This window comes from Salmo salar, chromosome ssa03, assembly GCF_905237065.1.
Source record: "Salmo salar chromosome ssa03, Ssal_v3.1, whole genome shotgun sequence".
Lineage (NCBI taxonomy): Eukaryota > Metazoa > Chordata > Actinopteri > Salmoniformes > Salmonidae > Salmo > Salmo salar.
Genome location: NC_059444.1, coordinates 22814271 through 22832948, shown reverse-complemented (window position 1 = coordinate 22832948; position 18678 = coordinate 22814271). Strand labels below are relative to the sequence as shown.

Below are 18678 nucleotides of genomic sequence, written 5' to 3'. Positions count from 1 at the left end.
GAAACAAATAATAATTTAAACTATTTAATGAAGCTGCCAGTTGAGGACTTGTGAGGCGTCTGTTTCTCAAACTAGCCACTCTAATGTACTTGTCCTCTTGCTCAGTTGTGCACCGGGGCCTCCCACTCTTCTTTCAAAAGTCAGTTTGAGCTGTTCTGTGAAGGGAGTAGTACACAGCGTTGTACGAGATCTTCAGTTTCTTGGCAATTTCTCGCATGGAATAGCCTTCGTTTCTCAGAACAAGAATAGACTGATGAGTTTCAGAAGAAAGTCTTTGTTTCTGGCCATTGTAGTGCTAGGGAGAGAGTGTCCAGGGTTGGATTATTTTTCCTTTCATTGGAGCCTCCCAGTTGCCTCATTGATGCTCAAAGAAGCGTGACATGAAATGCTTGGACTTGCCATGCCAAGCAGTCTGTTGCCTTTTTATATATCTAGACAAAGATGTTTTGAGTGTACATGGTGGCCATTTTGGATTCCTAACATAGTTGAAGTACACAAAAATATTGAGTACAGGTACACACAACCATATAAATCTAATTTAAAACATGTACATATACAGGTGATTCAACAACCATTTAACAATATTGTAGCAGCCATATTGAATTTAGAGACAAATCTAATGGGGGCTCCTTACATATTTGCAAGACTAGGGGCTGAATATGTAACAATCCACAGAGGAACCTTTGACTGAATTTGTTTTACAGTTTTCAGTGTCTGAGCCCACTTGCCTTAGAGCTGATTGCAATAGCCACAACATCAACACGTGTAACTGTATGCATTTGTTGTCAGGGAGGACCATACAATATTGAATGAAAGCCAAGTTCATCATAAATATTCATAGTTGATATTTACACGTATTGTATCCGTGTGCTTACAGGTCTATATTCCCAAAATGGTCCATATTCCCAAAATGCTTAACATATCCTAATGCTGTGTGTGTGTATATCTATCAATTGAACCACTTTTGTAGTAAAATATTTGTTTACAACCATCCATTTCATATATATTCACTGTTCCTAGGCCATCATTGAAAATAAGAATTTGTTCTTAGCTGACTTGCCTAGTTAAATAAAGGTAAACTAAAAATTAAAAATGGGAGAAGTTAGAGATATGGGAAAAAGTCAGAGAAAAACGAGTCCTTTTTGAGGATGGATCTCTAGCCCACTAGATCTGTATTAATGGCAGACCTCTACAAAGTGATATGTCGATACAATAAAACCACAGATCAAAGGGAAACCTTTATCAGTATCTTTAATTGAAAATAAAATATCAACACTATCAAAACCCAATCATGCCTTTGCACTCTTATTTATCCCTCCTCTATGCAAAACCCCAGAGAGAATAGAACATTCTTTGTAGAACTGTAAAGAAGAACGGCTGGGGTTTGAAACTGGACAGAGGAAAATAAAGCAAACGCATAAGTGTGACAAGTTGTTTTATTAATGAAAATGTAACTGCAACTGGCAGGTATCAAAATATCAATTTGGCAAAGCTTTTCACAAAATAGTTTGCCATGCAAGTTCCTACCCAAAAATGACTTACATCAAAATGGTAAAAAGTTTTATCAAACAGTCTTGCAATAGTAACCAGAAAATACACATTTTTGCCATAATATGAAAAGCACCGGTTTTCATTCGATATACTGAAAGTCCAACCAGATACACAATCGTGTCTTGTGTACAGAATCAAAAAACAATACCAAAAATAAATTAAATATGGAATGTTTTATTTTATGACTGGATCACTGTCCAATCTACAAATGCCAAGTCATTTCCTTTTCACACCAGAGGAAAACAGTCGGACAATGCATTGAGAGAAGACGATCAAAAAAAAAAAAAAAAAACTGGTTTGGTCACTTAGTTTTGTGCATAGTTTAAAGGTATCTGTTGCCAGTCTTAAAAGTTGTCTGTTTGCATTCTAGAAAGGGCTTCGACTCTCTAAAATAACATTGTAGATCATGGCACAGCCCTACCAGAGGCAGACCACCTAATATCAACTTTAATAAGTAGTCATGCTGTTTATACCCTCAACTCAGGTCATCCGTTACTAGTATGGAAGAGTGGTTATTCAAGTGTTGAAAGAATGTTAATGCCATAAAAATAGAATCTAGATTGTATTTCTATGGTTAAGGCCACACGCATGCCCTGTTTCCCTATTACAAAACATTGTTATTAGGCTACGGTTAAATCCCCAACACTGTACACCATATCAGTAAAGAAATACATTGATTTCATACCACATCCAATGGACTTTTTTCACATAAGTAGTCTCTGAGCTGACTGACTATTGGGTCATAAAACCTGTTATAGTTCACAGTGCAAGGAGCAACGAACAGACCAAAACAGTCCTTTTAGGGCATTTGTGTTGTTCTGCAATCAGATGTTTGTTCAGTGTGTTGTCAACAGGACAAGTACTTCATGTGAGTGGTTATTCACATACAGTATGAACTTTTTTTTACAGAACCAATGTTTAATTTGTGAAATGCAGCACAAAAGACGCTTGTAAACAGTCTTCAGAGGCAGCAGTGAAGTGGGCTCGTCACATTTCTCGTACGAGGAAGTATTACTATTAGTCTGAAATGCAGCAACAAACAGAAGCTTGTCTCATTCATTCAACATGAACCTCTCTTTGAATACAAGGTTTCCTCACTTTAAAAACATGAACAAAATGTTTGCAAATGGCACTTTAAATCAGAAGGGTCTTGTTGAAAACATTCCCTTCAGGTCTCTGTTAAAAGGGTGATGTGTCAAATTAGTGATGTCAGAGCAGAACTACAGTACAAAATTAAATAAAAATACATACAGCAGAAGCAACATGAGGTATATATGTATTGCTCTATGTTAAAGTAAAGGGTCCAAATTCAATAAATTAAGTTAAATTACATAAAAAACAAAAACAGTGGTTAACCTAGATGTGGAGCGTGTGGCTGAGTTGCTGTGGTGCAGGGAGTGCTGGGTAATGTAGTTTCTGTCGGATGCGGAGATTCGTTTACATTTACATTTAAGTCATTTAGCAGACGCTCTTATCCAGAGCGACTTACAAATTTCACTCTTTCTCACCTCACCGTGGGCGCCAGTCATGCTTGGCATGTCATGACCCTTTGCTTCCCTGAGGTAATACTTTGGAGTTTGAGTCTTTGGTGGCAGGAGTCCTCTGTTCCTCTGAGACCCTACTAGAGCTAGCCTCCTGCTTGTCCTTCCCCTCCTTCCAGCCTTGCTTGTTCAGGCTCAGGTGGCTCATCATGGTCATGGACAGCCGTGTGTCAGAGAAGCGTGACCATTCCACAAAGAGAGGCTCTACCACGTACGCCATGAAGCCTACAGGAGAAGACATCTATCATTCAGAGCAAGTTCTGACAATAAATCACACAATGCTGCTAAGGTCAGAAGAAGAAAAACCCAACCACAAGCAAATGTATAAATATTAAGTAGGAGCACATTTGAAATCATTGTCAGTAGCCTTATCCGAGCCAGAATCAGCCGGAGGCCAGGAGGATCTACTATGACTGTAGCATGAGGCAGCTTGATGTACAAGTACACCCCTGGACAGGGCACTAAATCATAGTAAAATATAAATTAATGATATACTTAATCATATGCAGACTTAGATTAAGAGGGGTAACCTTACCAATCTGTATATTGGCAACCGAGTTGGATTGCCTGTCACAGAGTGGGGTTACTTCAAGATTATGTTTCCGCTCAATGTCACCTGATGAAAAGAAGGATTGGTTAATACTTAGTATATCAACAGCACTGTCACGCTTGGTTGCACTCTTAATAAACACCTGGATTAAGATTAGAGAGGATTAGCCCAGTACAGAGTTTCGGGGTACAGTACCTTGGTGGAAGAACTCCTCCGTCACTTTCTCGCTCCACTGTTTGCTGAGTTTCCACGGGCGGCAGGGGTTGCAGATGTCCGCACACTTCAGAGCCATCTTTACAAGGTCAATGAGGAAAACAGAGCGGAGACTCAGGAAAAGGACAACATGTAACTCAGTTTGTCTTGGTGTCTCTTTCCTCTCCATCAGCCTCATCCACATGGACGATTCACTTTCACCGTTTCAAGCTGCACATTTTGCAACACTTCAGTCCTTCAGAGATTCGCATGATCTCTTAACGCCACAAATCACATCACAACAGTTCAAAAGGGTGATGGATAGTACAGTCATTTATGCTGCTTTTGTTAGGTGGGAAACACCTTTCTCACCTGAAGGATAAAGTGTCGATGTCCTCCGTTAGTGAGGCAGAGCTCTCCCTTGTCCAAGTGTGTCCTGAACTCTGAAAGATAGTCATTCTGCCTGCTGATGTCCGTAGCCAGAATCAGGGATCCAAGCCTCTCCTCCATGTTCAATCTAAATGACAACAACATCAAATCAATATTTATTAGTATATACAGTAATGCAACAGTTATTTTCATAAACAAACGAAAAGGCCTTTTTTACTGCAATGTTGCAATGGGTGATTACACAAGTCTGAAGACACATTTAAATGAGCTAAATCTGGGGACCCCATAGTTAGTATTACACTACCGGTCAAAAGTTTCAGAACACCTACTGATTCAAGGGTTTTTCTTTATTTGTTTTTACTATTTTCTACATTGTACAATAATAGTGAAGACATCAAAACTATGAAATAACACATATGGAATCATGTAGTAACCAAAAAAAAGTGTTAAACAAATCAGAAGAGATTCTTCAAATAGCAACCCTTTGCCTTGATGACAGCTTTGTACACTCTTGGTATTCTTCTCAACAAGCTTCATGAGGTAGTCACTTGGAATGAATTTCAATTAACAGGTTTGCCGCCTTAAAAGTTAATTTGTGGAATGTGTTTCCTTCTTAATGAGTTTGAGCCAAACAGTTGTGTTGTGACAAGGTAGGGGGTATACAGAAGATAGCCATATTTGGTAAAATACCAAGTCCATATTACGGCAAGAACAGCTCAAATAAGCAAAGAGAAACGACTGTCCATCATTACTTTAAGACGTGAAGGTCAGTCAATACGGAAAATTTCAAGAACTTTTAAAGTTTCTTCAAGTGCAGTCTCAAAAACCATCAAGCGCTTTGATGAAACTGGCTCTCATGAGGACCGCCACAGGAATGGAAGACCCAGAGTTACCTCTGCTGCAGAGGAAAAGTTAATTAGTTACCAGACTCGAAAATTGCAGCCCAAATAAAGGCTTCAGAGTTTAAGTAACAGACACATCAACAAGCAATGGACATTAGACCAGTGGAAATGTGTCCTTTGGTCAGGAGTCCAAATTGGAGATTTTTGGTTCCAACCGCTGCGTCTCCGCATCTGTTCTCCGCAGCGGAGAACAGATGATCTCCGCATGTGTGGTTCCCACTTTGAAGCATGGAGGAGGAGGTGTGATGGTGCTTTGCTGGTGACACTGTCTGTGATTGATTTAGAATTCAAGGCACACTTAACCAGCATGGCTACCACAGCATTCTGCAGCAATATCCCATCTGGTTTGGGCTTAGTGGGACTATCATTTGTTTTTCAACAGGACAATGACCCAACACACCACCAGGCTGTGTAAGGGCTATTTGACCAAGGAGCGTGATGCGTTATTGACTGTACGTTTGTTTATCCCATGTGTAACTCTGTGTTGTTTGTGTCGCACTGCTTTGCTCTATCTTGGCCAGGTCACAGTTGTAAATGAGAACTTGTTCTCAACTGGCCTACCTGGTTAAATAAAGGTGAAATATATATATTTTTTTAAAGATGGAGTGCTGCATCAGATGACCTGGCCTTCAAAATGCCCCAACCTCAACCAAATAGAGATGAGTCGAACCGCAGAGTGAAGGAAAATCATTCCAGGTGAAGCTGGTTGAGAGAATGCCAAGAGTGTGCAAAGCTGTCATCAAGGCAAAGGGTGGCTATTTGAAGAATCTCAAATATAAATACATTTTGATTTGTTGACATTTTTTTGGTTACTACATGATTCCATACGGGTTATTTCATAATTTTGATGTCTTCACTATTATTCTACAAAGTAGAAAATAGTAAAAATAAAAATAATTTAAAACCTTGAATGAGTAGGTGTTCTAAAACTTTGACCAGTAGTGTACATAAACTAAATGTCTTAGTGGATGTAGATGTGGTCAAATAGACTAGATCTGATCACTGGCAGTAATCACATGCATCTCATATAACCAAATCAAGCACATTACATAGCGATCCTAATCCAAGCAAACTTTTTTCACAGCACACATCAAAACACCAGATTTGAGGAAACTAAATTCAGAGGATGGCCTCTCATTCTCTGTATCTAGTAACAAAACAAAAACGTGTGTCTCTCTCCCCCTAAGGGGACAAATCAAGTTTGAATTTAATATAGCAGGTGCCCTGTCTGTGAACTGACCTGTCTTCAGTGGGGAGGTGGGACAGCAGGTCTGATTCACGGAGCAGGCCCACCGCAGACTTCCAGTGGTGATTCTCCAAAACTGAGCTATTCTACAAAATGGCAAACACAACCCCAAAAAATACTTGTATTACTCATTACAGAGGTCAATATATTATACATGGACTAGTTGATGTCTGATGCCAGCTATTAACATGCATTTCAAAGTCATTCAACATTTGATGGAAAACTACATCAGCATTTTATCCATCAGAGACTCAAATAATGACGAGTAGAGAGAGAGAGTAGAGTAGTACTTTACTGATCCCAGTTTGGGAAATTGTTTAATCACCACAAGCATCAGCATTGAGCCCATGCGTTATTTCCAGTACAGGGCCTTACCTTGTACAGTGCTGCAAGGTAATGGTCCGTTTTGATGAGGAAAGGCTGGTTGACACCTGGATGGTCCAGATCATGGGTGGCAGCAGCAAGCAGACCCAGCAGGATATCACAGGAGGTCAGCGTCTCAGCAAGCTGCAAACACACAGAACCCTCCTCATCAGACTCCTCACCAAGAGTCACAGTTGGAATAAACCTCTCCAGGTGTACTTGTAGAGTTAATATTTTACTGAAGGATACAAGCTCAAATGTCTTACCAGAATCTACACATCCTTCTACAAATTAAAACAAACACAAAAAACACATACAGGGTTTCGAGTATCGATATACTTTATGACCTTATTCTTACAGAGCATATAATTCAGGTGTAGATGAGCAATTTGTTAGTGGTAAACCATGTCATTTGTTCTCACCTTGGGCTCCTGCAAGTAGCAATACATGGCCTGAGTCACATCTGCAGCGTGGACTGCATTGTGGTAGGGGTTCTGGCAGTGGTAGTCCTCTTGAATCATGACTAATAACAACAAACACATTGGTTATTCAGTTAATCTGCAGATGGTTTCAACTATGCATCACCATCATCAAGTAGACAATATTGGGTTTAAATAAATCCATGTCCCAATGCAATATGGTGTATTTAATCATTTCAAAATGTATTTATTTCCATACCTAAAAATCTCCTAAGTTTAACCATGTCCAACTGGAAGAGCTCAATTAACCCATACGTGTTGAATAAGTGAAAGGTCAGGTTGACGAGGCTGTTCCCTGTCAGAAAGCAGAACAAAAACAATGAATTAACAAATGCATAATAACATTACAGTTTGTAATAACAGACAAGGGACACAGTCTTACTCTTTAATCTAAAGTTGAACTCCAACCACATATAATTAGTCTGACTAGCAAAACACCATCCACGACAAAATCACATTTCATTCTCCAAATTTATACAAACTATTATGTTTCATGACTGAACATTATTCATATAGAAATGGAGAGCAATATGTGTCAAGGTGAGCCATAAAGCCAGCATGTATTGCATCTGCAATTCTTAAACAGCAGAGGGCAACAATCACCTAGGAAAACACCGTACCGTTCGTAAGTCTGTCAAACAGGAAAATATCAAAGTTCCAGTTTCCAACCTTCTGCAGCATTAACTGAAACATATGAAATATTATACAGTTAGGCCTGCTCAGTGATACTACAACACTAACATCTACAGAAAATATGTACTGTTGCTAGATAGATTGGCAGCGGCACTGACCTTGGCTTGACCTGTGAAGTCATCGTCAAGGATGTAGCCTAGAGGGTTGGAGGCTGGGATGCCGTGAAAGAACCGTGACGAGTGGAGGTACCTCTGAAAGCTCAGCAGCCTTCGGACATTCCTGGCAGACACAGGCCGCGCAGCCTCAGGTCGGGCTATGGAAACATAAGTACAGAACCATTTACATTAGCTATGGTTGAAAGGCACTGACTTTCTTTTAAAGCTAAGCCAAGTTTATATAGCTAACAACTGAATCCATTTCCAGTAAGAGTAACATCATGCTTTGTTGCATTATCTTTCAAGAAGATGTCTATATTTTCTTTCTTTTCCATAAAGTCTACTTTCAAGTTGCAGTTAGCTAGCTAGGTCACATGTTGTTAAAACAAACACTAGGATTTGTCTGTTGGCTTTTTGAGGTCTAGAACACTGAAAAGTTTTCAAACAAAATTCTGTCACAGAATTCCATACTCTTCATCTGCTTGTAAAACAAAGGGATGTACACTCTCTGTATTAAAACCATAGCACTGCATATCATTCAGGACAACGTAAAATACACACCAATACAATAAGTCAATAACAAAATCGGGCTGATACTGTTAGTTGGTTTGTTGTACTAACAGCAATATACAACAGATGCATTTCACAGAGTGTGAATAACCTATGTTTACTGTGGAAACTTTTTGAAAAGACGAAGGAAGACTACCAAGCCAATTCAAACAGTGAGTATCTACACGGACAGAGGACAAACAGAGGATTTGAGCCTGCCATACTGTGGCCACCCCCACCACTGTGACTAGTGCAAAGGGGTGTGAGTGTGCAGACATGCTGCTGACACAGCAGTCCATTCTCCAGCCAGCTGGCAGCCCACCAATCTCAGTCCTGCATTGTCAACGCACACTCACCAACCATGGCAGACTAGCAAGCCTCAAAAAGCCTCTTGCAGCAAACTAGCATTCTAGAAAATTATTCGAAAGATCAAGGCACCTACAGACAGAGCCAGAACAAATGAATGTCTAATGTGTAACAGGCGATGGTCCCCAACAATTCTAAAATGCAATATCGATTGCTGGAAAATGTTGCACAGTCAGCAAACACAATACATAAGATCACATCAATAGGACAGCCAGCTGGATGGCTTCCATTTATCAATTTGTTAGAGACACTTTGAACAATGGTCTTTTTATAGACCTTTTCAGACAATTCAATTTGACAAGTGACTAATATCATAAATGCTTTCATTTCATTAATTCAAGCAGATGACAGTTTATAAGTAGCAAGAATAGCACATCCATTAGATGCACTACCTACATTTACATTAGTGATGTTTAGTGTTTACTTCATACAGTATCTGCCATTTAGTTCATACGTCTATGTATCAGACAAAGGGTTACTTCGATCATAAGAGCAACAAATCATGGATTGCAAAAAGGTTCAGCTTCTTTATTGATAGAAGATATTTCAAGGGGTGGTGGCACATTGAAATGGGAGTTTTTGGTTCTTACTTACAGTGCAAAGTTCGGAAATCGACATACAAGTAGGGATGAGACCCTCTTCGCTCTGGTTCAAACCCCACCTGGCTTCTGACTCTCACATCTCCTAGAAGGAATGGGAAAACATCGTCCTCAAGGTACTTGCAATAATGAGGGGTTTCATTTAGTAAATCATTGGGCCTGTTAAGACTGAGGCTGTGTCCCAAATGGCACCCTATGCAGTGCAATACTTTTGACCAGGGCCCCTAAGGCATCTGATCAAAAGTTGTGCACTTTATAGGGTATAGGGTGCCATTTGGAAAGCAAAGGCTGAGGCGACACAGACAAAGCTAAACAGGAAGCCTGGCTGTGACACAGTGCCAAAGTGACTATTAGTATTCACACTGGTGTCAGTGTAGAGCTGGAGAAGAGGCAGGCCTCTCTATTCAGACTAGATCAAAACAGACTCTGCAGTTTTACGAGATAAGAGTTACGGAGTTAATGGGTAATACAATATGTTATCTAGTTAGGAGACATCTTATATCTTACATTCCTCACCGGTGATATAAAATATATTTAAGTACTGTTATCCATACGAACTAAGAAAGAGTAAGTGTTTAAGATCCTGTATTCATAAGAGAGTGAATAAAGGATCTTAAAACAAAAACACATACACTTTCTCAGTCAGTATAGCTAGGTAAGAATACCCACAGATATACACACAAAATTGGAAATGAAAGACATTGCAGCAGCAGAGAGATTGCTTACAGGGGCTTGCGAAAGTATTCACCCACCTTGGCATTTTTCCTATTTTGTTGCCTTACAACCTGGAATTAAAATGTATTTTTGGTGGGTTTGTATCATTTGATTTACACAACATGCCTACCACTTTGAAGGTGCAAAATATTTTTTTTATTGTGAAACAAACAAGAAATAAGACAAACAAAACATGAAAAAAAGCGTGCATAAATATTCACCGCCCAAAGTCAATACATTGTAGAGCCACCTGTTGCAGCAATTACAGCTGCAAGTCTCTTGGGGTATGTCTCTATAAGCTTGGCACATCTAGCCACTGGGATATTTTGCCCATTCTTTCAAGGCAAAACTGCTCCAGCTCCTTCAAGTTGGATGGGTTCCGCTGATGTACAGCAATCTTTAAGTCATATCACAGATTCTCAATTGGATTGAGTTCTGGGCTTTGACTAGGCCATTCCAAGACATTTAAATGTTTCCCCTTCAACCACTTGAGTGTTGCTTTAGTAGTATGCTTAGGGTCATTGTCCTGCTGGAAGGTGAACCTCAGTCCCAGTCTCAAATCTCTGGAAGACAAACAGGTTTCCCTCAAGAATTTCCCTGTATTTAGCGCCATCCATCATTCCTTCAATTCTGACCAGTTTCCCAGTCCCTGCCGATGAAAAACATGGTGGATGGTGTTCTAAGGTGGTGAGAGATGTTGGGTTTGCGCCAGACATAGTATTTTCCTTGATGGCCAAAAAGCTCAATTTTAGTCTCCATCTAGCCAGAGTACCTTCTTCCATATGTTTGGGGAGTATCCCACATGCTTTGGGGAGTCTCCCACATTTGCTTATTTTTTTCTTTAAGCAATGGATTTTTTCTGGCTACTCTTCCGTAAAGCCCAGCTCTATGGAGTGTACGGCTTAAGGTGGTCCTATGGACAGATACTCCAATCTCTGCTGTGGAGCTTTGTAGCTCCTTCAGGGTTATCTTTGGTCTCTTTGTTGCCTCTCTGGTTAATGCCCTCCTTGCTTGGTCTGTGAGTTTTGGTGGGTGGCCCTCTCTTGGCTGGTTTGTTGTGGTGCCATATTCTTTCCATGTTTTAATAATGGATTTAAATTGTGCTCCATGGGATGTTCAAAGTTTTGGATATTCTTTTATAACCCAACCCTGATCCGTACTTCTCCACAACTTTGTTCCTGACCTGTTTGGAGAGCTCCTCGGTCTTCATGGTGCCGCTTGCTTGGTGGCACCCCTTGCTTAGTCGTGTTGCAGACTATGGGGCCTTTCAGAACAGGTGTATGTATACACTGAGATCATGTGACAGATCATGTGACACTTAAATAAAGTCCACCTGTATGCAATCTAACTAATTATGTGACTTCTGAAGGTAATTGGTTGCACCAGATCTTATTTAGGGGCTTCATAGCAAAGGGGTGAATACATATGCACGCCGCACCACTTTTCCTTAAAAAAATGTTTTTAAACAAGTATTTTTTTTCATTTCACTTCACCAATTTGCATTATTTTGTGTATGTCCATTACATGAAATCCAAATAAAAATCTATTTAAATTACAGGTTGTAATGCAACAAAATAGGAAAAACGCCAAGGGGGATGAATACTTTTGCAAGGCACTGTATCTACTGAATAACAAACACACATCAAACCATTACTTAAATAATCAATATCCTCATGGATGGTGAAAAGGTAGGTGAAGGTCATACGATATGTTAAAATATTCATGGAGTGATACAAAAAAATCCAGTGAATATCATGACATACGTACCGAGCATCCGAATGTAGAGAGCCGTTTGATCCTCACTGTCATAGGAGATCGCCCCTCGTCTCTGCAAGAAGAGGATAATTTAGACAAACTCCTAGAATAAAACAATTGTTGGGGGTGTTTTGTTCTCCTCTAGGAAAAGGATGACGCAAATGTTGCAAATTCCCCTAGGTTGTGAGCTGCATTTCAAAAGCTCTCCAAATGAATTTACATAAAAACTTTAATGACGTACATTTTAAACTGGGGGGGGGGTAAAATAAGCAGGTTAGCATTTTTTGTCATGAATCTTGTTCTGGAAGCAGTCACAAGCTGGCACAGCCAAAGTCATAATCAGGTTTTAAACCTAACCGTAACCACACGGCGAACCTGCATGTCAATTAAGGCATCCCCCCGCACCTCTCTGATTCAGAGGGGTTGGGTTAAATGCGGAAGACACATTTCGGTTGAAAACATTCAGTTGGACAACTGACTAGGTATCCCCCTTCCCCTTTAACCCTAATGCCTAACCCTAACCTTAAAGAGCAAAAAGCTTTTTTCTTTTTTTTTGTGCCAATTTTGACTTTTTGGCTGTGGAATCTGACTTTGTGGATGTGTTATCTAGTGGAAACCAGCACGCAGCCCAGTCAGTTCCTCTCCTCTCCCTCTGCAGCAAATGCTGGCTCAGTGCCACATCTGGGTGTCCCCAGATGGCCTCAAATTCGAACTATGACGTCAATCTGTGCAACCTATTTGTATAAATGATATTCCCCCATCAGCCCATCCCTAGCTGCATAAGTGTTGTTGAATGCAAAGGCATAAAACATAAATGCCATACGGGCTTCTTTGGCCAGTGGCTGTATTTATACAGTCTTGCAAGTGACCTTGCATTGAAGTTAGATTACAAGACCTGATATCAAATTATCTGCTGGGCTATACCATACCACTACACAACTGTAAGCCAAGTCAAAAAAGATCACAGAAGACTGACAGCGAACAGGGGTGATTACAGAGTAATATGCTTCAGGGGGTGACCATGGAGGGAGGCCAAGGAAGGCTGACCTACAATATAGGAGCTGGGCAATTCCACACAAGATTGGCCCAAAGATAATTGATGTTTTGGATCTTCCTGAAATGAAATCCATAGAAAGACCATTTGGGGGAAGGTTTGGCATAACTTTGAAATCTGTATCCAAAATAATTATTGAGAAATAACTAATTCAAGTTGGGAGATGTGACACTTTGGCCTGCTTTCAGACACTACAACAATGAGTCTGTAGATGCTTTAAAAATATAGTTTTGGTGTCATTTGAAACTTACCGTGTGCTCTGAAATATGATTAGTGTTAAGATTAAGAACACCATTTCTGTACATACATTTATGTATAATTAAAAATACATATACAGTCGTGGCAAAAAGTTTTGAGAATGACACAAATATTAATTTCCACAAAGTTTGCTGCTTCAGTGTCTTTAGATATTTTTGTCAGATGTTACTATGGAATACTGAAGTATAATTACAAGCATTCCATAAGTGTCAAAGGCTTTTATTGACAATTACATGAAGTTGATGCAAAGAGTCAATATTTGCAGTGTTGGACCTTCTTTTTCAAGACCTCTGCAATCCGCCCTGGCATGCTGTCAATTAACTTCTGGGCCACATCCTGACTGATGGCAGCCCATTCTTGCATAATCAATGCTTGGAGTTTGTCAGAATTTCTGGGTTTTTGTTTGTCCACCCGCCTCTTGAGGATTGACCACAAGTCTGGGGAGGTCTGGGGAGTTTCCTGGCCATGGACCCAAAATATCGTTGTTTTGTTCCCCGAGCCACTTAGTTATCACTTTTGCCTTATGGCAAGGTGCTCCATCATGCTGGAAAAGGCATTGTTCGTCACCAAACTGTTCCTGGATGGTTGGGAGAAGTTGCTCTCGGAGGACGTGTTGGTACCATTCTTTATTCATGGCTGTGTTCTTAGGCAAAATTGTGAGTGAGCCCACTCCCTTGGCTGAGAAGCAACCCCACACATGAATGGTCTCAGGATGCTTTACTGTTGGCATGACACAGGACTGATGGTAGCACTCACCTCGTCTTCTCTGGACAAGCTTTTTTTCCGGATGCCCCAAACAATCGGAAATGGGATTCATCAGAGAAAATGACTTTACCCCAGTCCTCAGCAGTCCAATCCCTGTACCTCTGGCAGAATATCAGTCTGTCCCTGATGTTTTTCCTGGAGAGAAGTGGCTTCTTTGCTGCCCTTCTTGACAACAGGCCATCCTCCAAAAGTCTTCGCCTCACTGTGCGTGCAGATGCACTCACACCTGCCTGCTGCCATTCCTGAGCAAGCTCTGTACTGGTGGTGCCCCAATCCCGCAGCTGAATCAAATTTAGGAGACGGTCCTGTCGCTTGCTGGACTTTTTTGGGCGCCCTGAAGCCTTCTTCACAACAATTGAACTGCTCTCCCTGAAGTTCTTGATGATCCGATAAATGGTTGATTTAGGTGCAATCTTACTGGCAGCAATATCCTTGCCTGTGAAGCCTTTTTTGTGCAAAGCAATGACGGCACGCGTTTCCTTGTTGTAACCATGATTGACAGAGAAAGTACAATGATTCCAAGCACCACCCTCCTTTTCAAGCTTCCAGTCTGTTATTCGAACTCAATCAGCATGACAGAGTGATCTCCAGCCTTGTCCTCGTCAACACTCACACCTGTGTTAATGAGAGAATCACTGACATGATGTCAGCTGGTCCTTTTGTGGCAGGGCTGAAATGCAGCGGAAATATATTTTTGGGATTCCGTTCATTTGCATGGCAAAGAGGGATTTTGCAATTAATTACAATTCATCTGATCACTCTTCATAACATTCTGGAGTATATGCAAATTGCCATCATACAAACTGAGGCAGCAGACTTTGTAAAAAATTCATATTTGTGTCATTCTCAAAACTTTTGTCCACGACTGTACACAGTGTATGTAAATCTCTCAAAAGTACCCTTTTTGCTTTTGTTCATTTTGGACATACTGTTTGAAAGAAGAATACTTTACAAGTATATCACATTTCCAGTGTTGGCTCTGATACTTCTGAAGTTATGATACATCATCAATATCTTTGGGCCAATCTCGTATGGAATGACCCAGCTGACCCAAAATTGTGGTTGGTGGGTCATCATGCGCTTCTACTCTAAACGTAACCAATTGAGTAGCAGGCAAACTGCACAGCAATGAACTAGAATCAACCCTGTTAGTGCATGTATGGACAAGCCTAGGTCATCATGTAAATTGTTACTTTAAAACAGTCAGTTGTACGAACGGAGTATAGAAAGTGTGCCAATGATTTTGTTCACAAATCAAAGCATGTCTCTTCCACTTGATTATCTGTGAGAAGAGAACCCTTGCCAAGGTTTGACAGTGTTACAGTACTGTTAATGGGTTGTTCCACGAAATGAGTGCCTTGTGTGTGCGTCCCTTTGATATTTTAAGTAGAAATTGTAGATTTTTTTTTTTCATTTTAAGGAAGTTTCTTGGCAATTTCTCGCATGGCCTTAATTTCTCAGAACAAGAGTAGACTGACGAGTTTCAGAAGGAAGGTCTTTGTTAGCCAACACAACGTGCCATTGGAACACATGAGTGATGGTTGCTGATAATGGGGCTCTGTACGCCTATGTAGATATATATTTTTTTATGGAATAAGAAAATCTGCCGTTTCCATCTACAATAGTCATTTACAACATTAACAATGTCTACGCTGTATTTCTGATCAATCGGATGTTATTTTAATGGACAGAAATGTGCTTTTCTTTCAAAAACAAGGAGATTTCTAAGTGACCCCAAACTTTTTAATGGTAGTGTTCATGTAGGTAGAGTTAGTGACTATGTATAAATAATAACAGAGAGTAGCAGCAGCATAAAAGGGGGGGGGGAGCTTATGCCCCCTCCCCGTTGCACACAACAAGCTTCCATTCCCCCTGTTACAAGGGGTCTTACGGCTAATTTAAGATGAAAATGTCAACCCTGTTAAGGTCAACTCTAATTACTTTATTTGGCAGCAATTACTATAGCAATTTAACGTCGAGATGGGAAAATTAGTTTTTTAATGAAGTTGAACTCTATGACAGAATGTTAAAATTAGTTGAAATTATAAGTTCTATATGTCCAAGTTACACTTCTCAAAAGGCATCGAATTGGTGGAACAACCCGAATACTGGCTGCGACACCTGTCTGTTTACAGAGTTGTTTTCCCATTGTGTTTATGGAGCAGCTAATGACAAAGTATATATAAAGTATATACTGACATGGATTGGACATTGTGCTACTTCTCTACTATTTTACAGAGTGAGAGTAATCTATTCCACTGTCTGACTCATCCTCTCTCTAGTTTATCATCCTCATTTCAAACCTCATACTGTCAATTGCACAAGGTCTTAGTTTATGGGCAGACAATACTATAACATTACATATTGCCTAGGTTATAGTTTAAAAAAAGCTAATCTAATATGAACTAAAACAGACAAAGCAGTATATGAAGCCTTGGTTTGAAGGCAGTATTTGTAGTACCAACAATGCCATTGTTAACACAAATCAGTTGTTTATGGCAGCCAGAGCCGGGGTATATCAGGCCCTCACACAAGGGCTGTAAGACATCCAAACTTTCTGTGCCCAAATGTGCTTCAGACAAGCTATCCAGACAAGCAACTGGCATCTCCCTTTACATGGCGCTATGTGGGCTGTGCCGGCTTGGCTCGCTGCACTCCAAACACTGTGGCGTCTGTCAGGCTGGGACGGACATATGCCTCCATTCCTCACGCCACTCGCTCCTGTTAAAATGCTTGACCTTAGATGCTACATTCACAAGTCAACACACAACTGCTGCTCACGACTGTGCTCTCAGCGTAATCTCAATGCAAGTGGACTGGCTTCATCATTCAATAAATCTCAGTACGTCATCGTGATTGATTACTTTTGACAATGGAATCAGACACACACAACATCCTTTCAAACACAGGGGTACAGTTTCTTCCAAAAACCATAAAGTTTGGTGAATGAACAGAAATGCACTGTTATTCCTCGCTACCCACAATTTCTTCTAACTCAACATCACATTCAGATGATTTATTTCAACCCTGTGTCCCAACTCAGTTATCCATCATAAAACTCCTAAAGACTTTCTACGACTGGCCTGTCTTAAGTCCACCAATAAAATAATCAATGGATGATGTTTCTATGATTCTGCTGCTAAACCAATATACTACTACTACTTCTGTTACTACACATACTACCACTGTACTACTACTACCAGGGATCTAAAAAAATAAAATAAATTTTGGTAACACTGGTGCTCCCAATTTTAAGAAGTTAGGAGCACCAGAACATTTTTTTTTTTAACTGATTGAGATACAGCCTATATTAATTCTAGATACTTTTGAAGCACATGTTGTGCCCTAGAAACTAATATGTACCACTGTAAAGGCATTTGTTTATTATAAAGGGTTTATTATTAAGAGTCCATGATTACAAGTTATCAAACCAGTTCACACAGTTGGTTAACTGTGGAGACGCCTTCCAGTTTTTCTGCTCCATATGTTTGGAATAATCTCCCCAAAACAGTACTCAGAGGCCTTAGTGTCCCTGAGACAGGTTAGAAGTTGGACAGAAGAATTTTTAATAAAGAATGTGTTTAAGTTGATTGTGTTTTGTAGGAAAAGATTGTGCCAACAGATATGGCAGCTCTGCTTCTAGCTCCTAAGCAACAGTTGCAGTGTTTTTTTGTGTGTGCTATTTCTTAAATCATTAGCCCAGAATGTTTTTGGTGTTATTACATACAGCCGGAATTAACTTTATATTTTACAAGCATTTCCGCAACACCCGCAATAACATCTGCTAAATATGTGTATGTGACCAATACAATTTTATTTGATTTATTTATGTTTGTCTGTGCAATGTGTGTCGTGCTGGATTTTACATTGTATTCGATTTTTTTGTTATAAAATTGTACATGCAGGACTCTCTTGAAAAAAAAAAAGAGACACTGGTCTCAATGGTGACTCCTTGCTAAAAGAAAATAAAAAAAGCAAAAATGTTGATACAAATACCTGTTCTTGAAATTACGAAGTCATTTGTGGAATATTAGGTTTCTACATTGTGTAAAAAGCACTGTTCCCTATTGAGATGTACTACATTGAAAATTGTACACTGTCAATTTAAGAATGTCAAGTTTGTGTGTGATCATTGATCTCCTGAAGAAGCTATCCCTTTTCCATTATTTCTGTGCCCCCAAATGTTTGGATATACTGGTCAATTTACCAGGTTGCTAGCTAGCCTAATGAGGTAACATGACGTAAGAAGGTGTTAAAGGCCTGCGAGTAGTTTTAGAAAGGCTCACAACATGGTTTATGAATGTAAACATGGTTTATGAATGAGGCCCACCAATGGAGATGCAAACAGCTCCAGCGCCAATGCGCAATAGAAGTAAAATAAAATACCTAGCGCCTGTATTACGGGACACAATTTTGGAACGGTTTGGGCTAGAAAGAAGCGGTTTTCTCTGCAGTAATGGAACCACCTCACGAACCTGCACCCCCTTTTTCTTTATAGCACTCAAACAGCGGTAAAGCGAAGGCCAAACAATTACAGTAACACTTTATTTTAAGGGTCCATAATAAACCATTTATAAAGGCATTAAACCACTTTACCATTAATTAAATCATTACTC

At 40.0% G+C, this 18678-nt stretch overlaps 1 protein-coding gene across 4 annotated transcripts in view; it reads right to left on the bottom strand.

Moving 5' to 3' along the window:
* Nucleotides 1-1418: 1418 nt before the first annotated feature.
* LOC106599445 (high affinity cAMP-specific 3',5'-cyclic phosphodiesterase 7A) overlaps nt 1419-18678 on the bottom strand; it is a 32343-nt gene continuing 15083 nt past the window's right edge. For 2 of the 4 annotated variants that reach the window (XM_014190680.2, XM_045714653.1), the window contains 12 exons: nt 11998-12058; nt 9512-9601; nt 8006-8160; nt 7835-7898; nt 7414-7509; nt 7158-7258; nt 6748-6879; nt 6367-6458; nt 4207-4351; nt 3838-3934; nt 3628-3708; nt 1419-3317 (listed from right to left, as the gene is read on the bottom strand). In XM_014190680.2, the coding sequence (XP_014046155.1) occupies nt 3091-3317; nt 3628-3708; nt 3838-3934; nt 4207-4351; nt 6367-6458; nt 6748-6879; nt 7158-7258; nt 7414-7509; nt 7835-7898; nt 8006-8160; nt 9512-9601; nt 11998-12058 (1341 nt within the window). In that variant the 3' untranslated portion in view covers nt 1419-3090. The remainder of the gene's footprint in view (nt 3318-3627; nt 3709-3837; nt 3935-4206; nt 4352-6366; nt 6459-6747; nt 6880-7157; nt 7259-7413; nt 7510-7834; nt 7899-8005; nt 8161-9511; nt 9602-11997; nt 12059-18678) is intronic. The other 2 variants (XM_014190683.2, XM_045714654.1) reach the window with 1 other exon arrangement.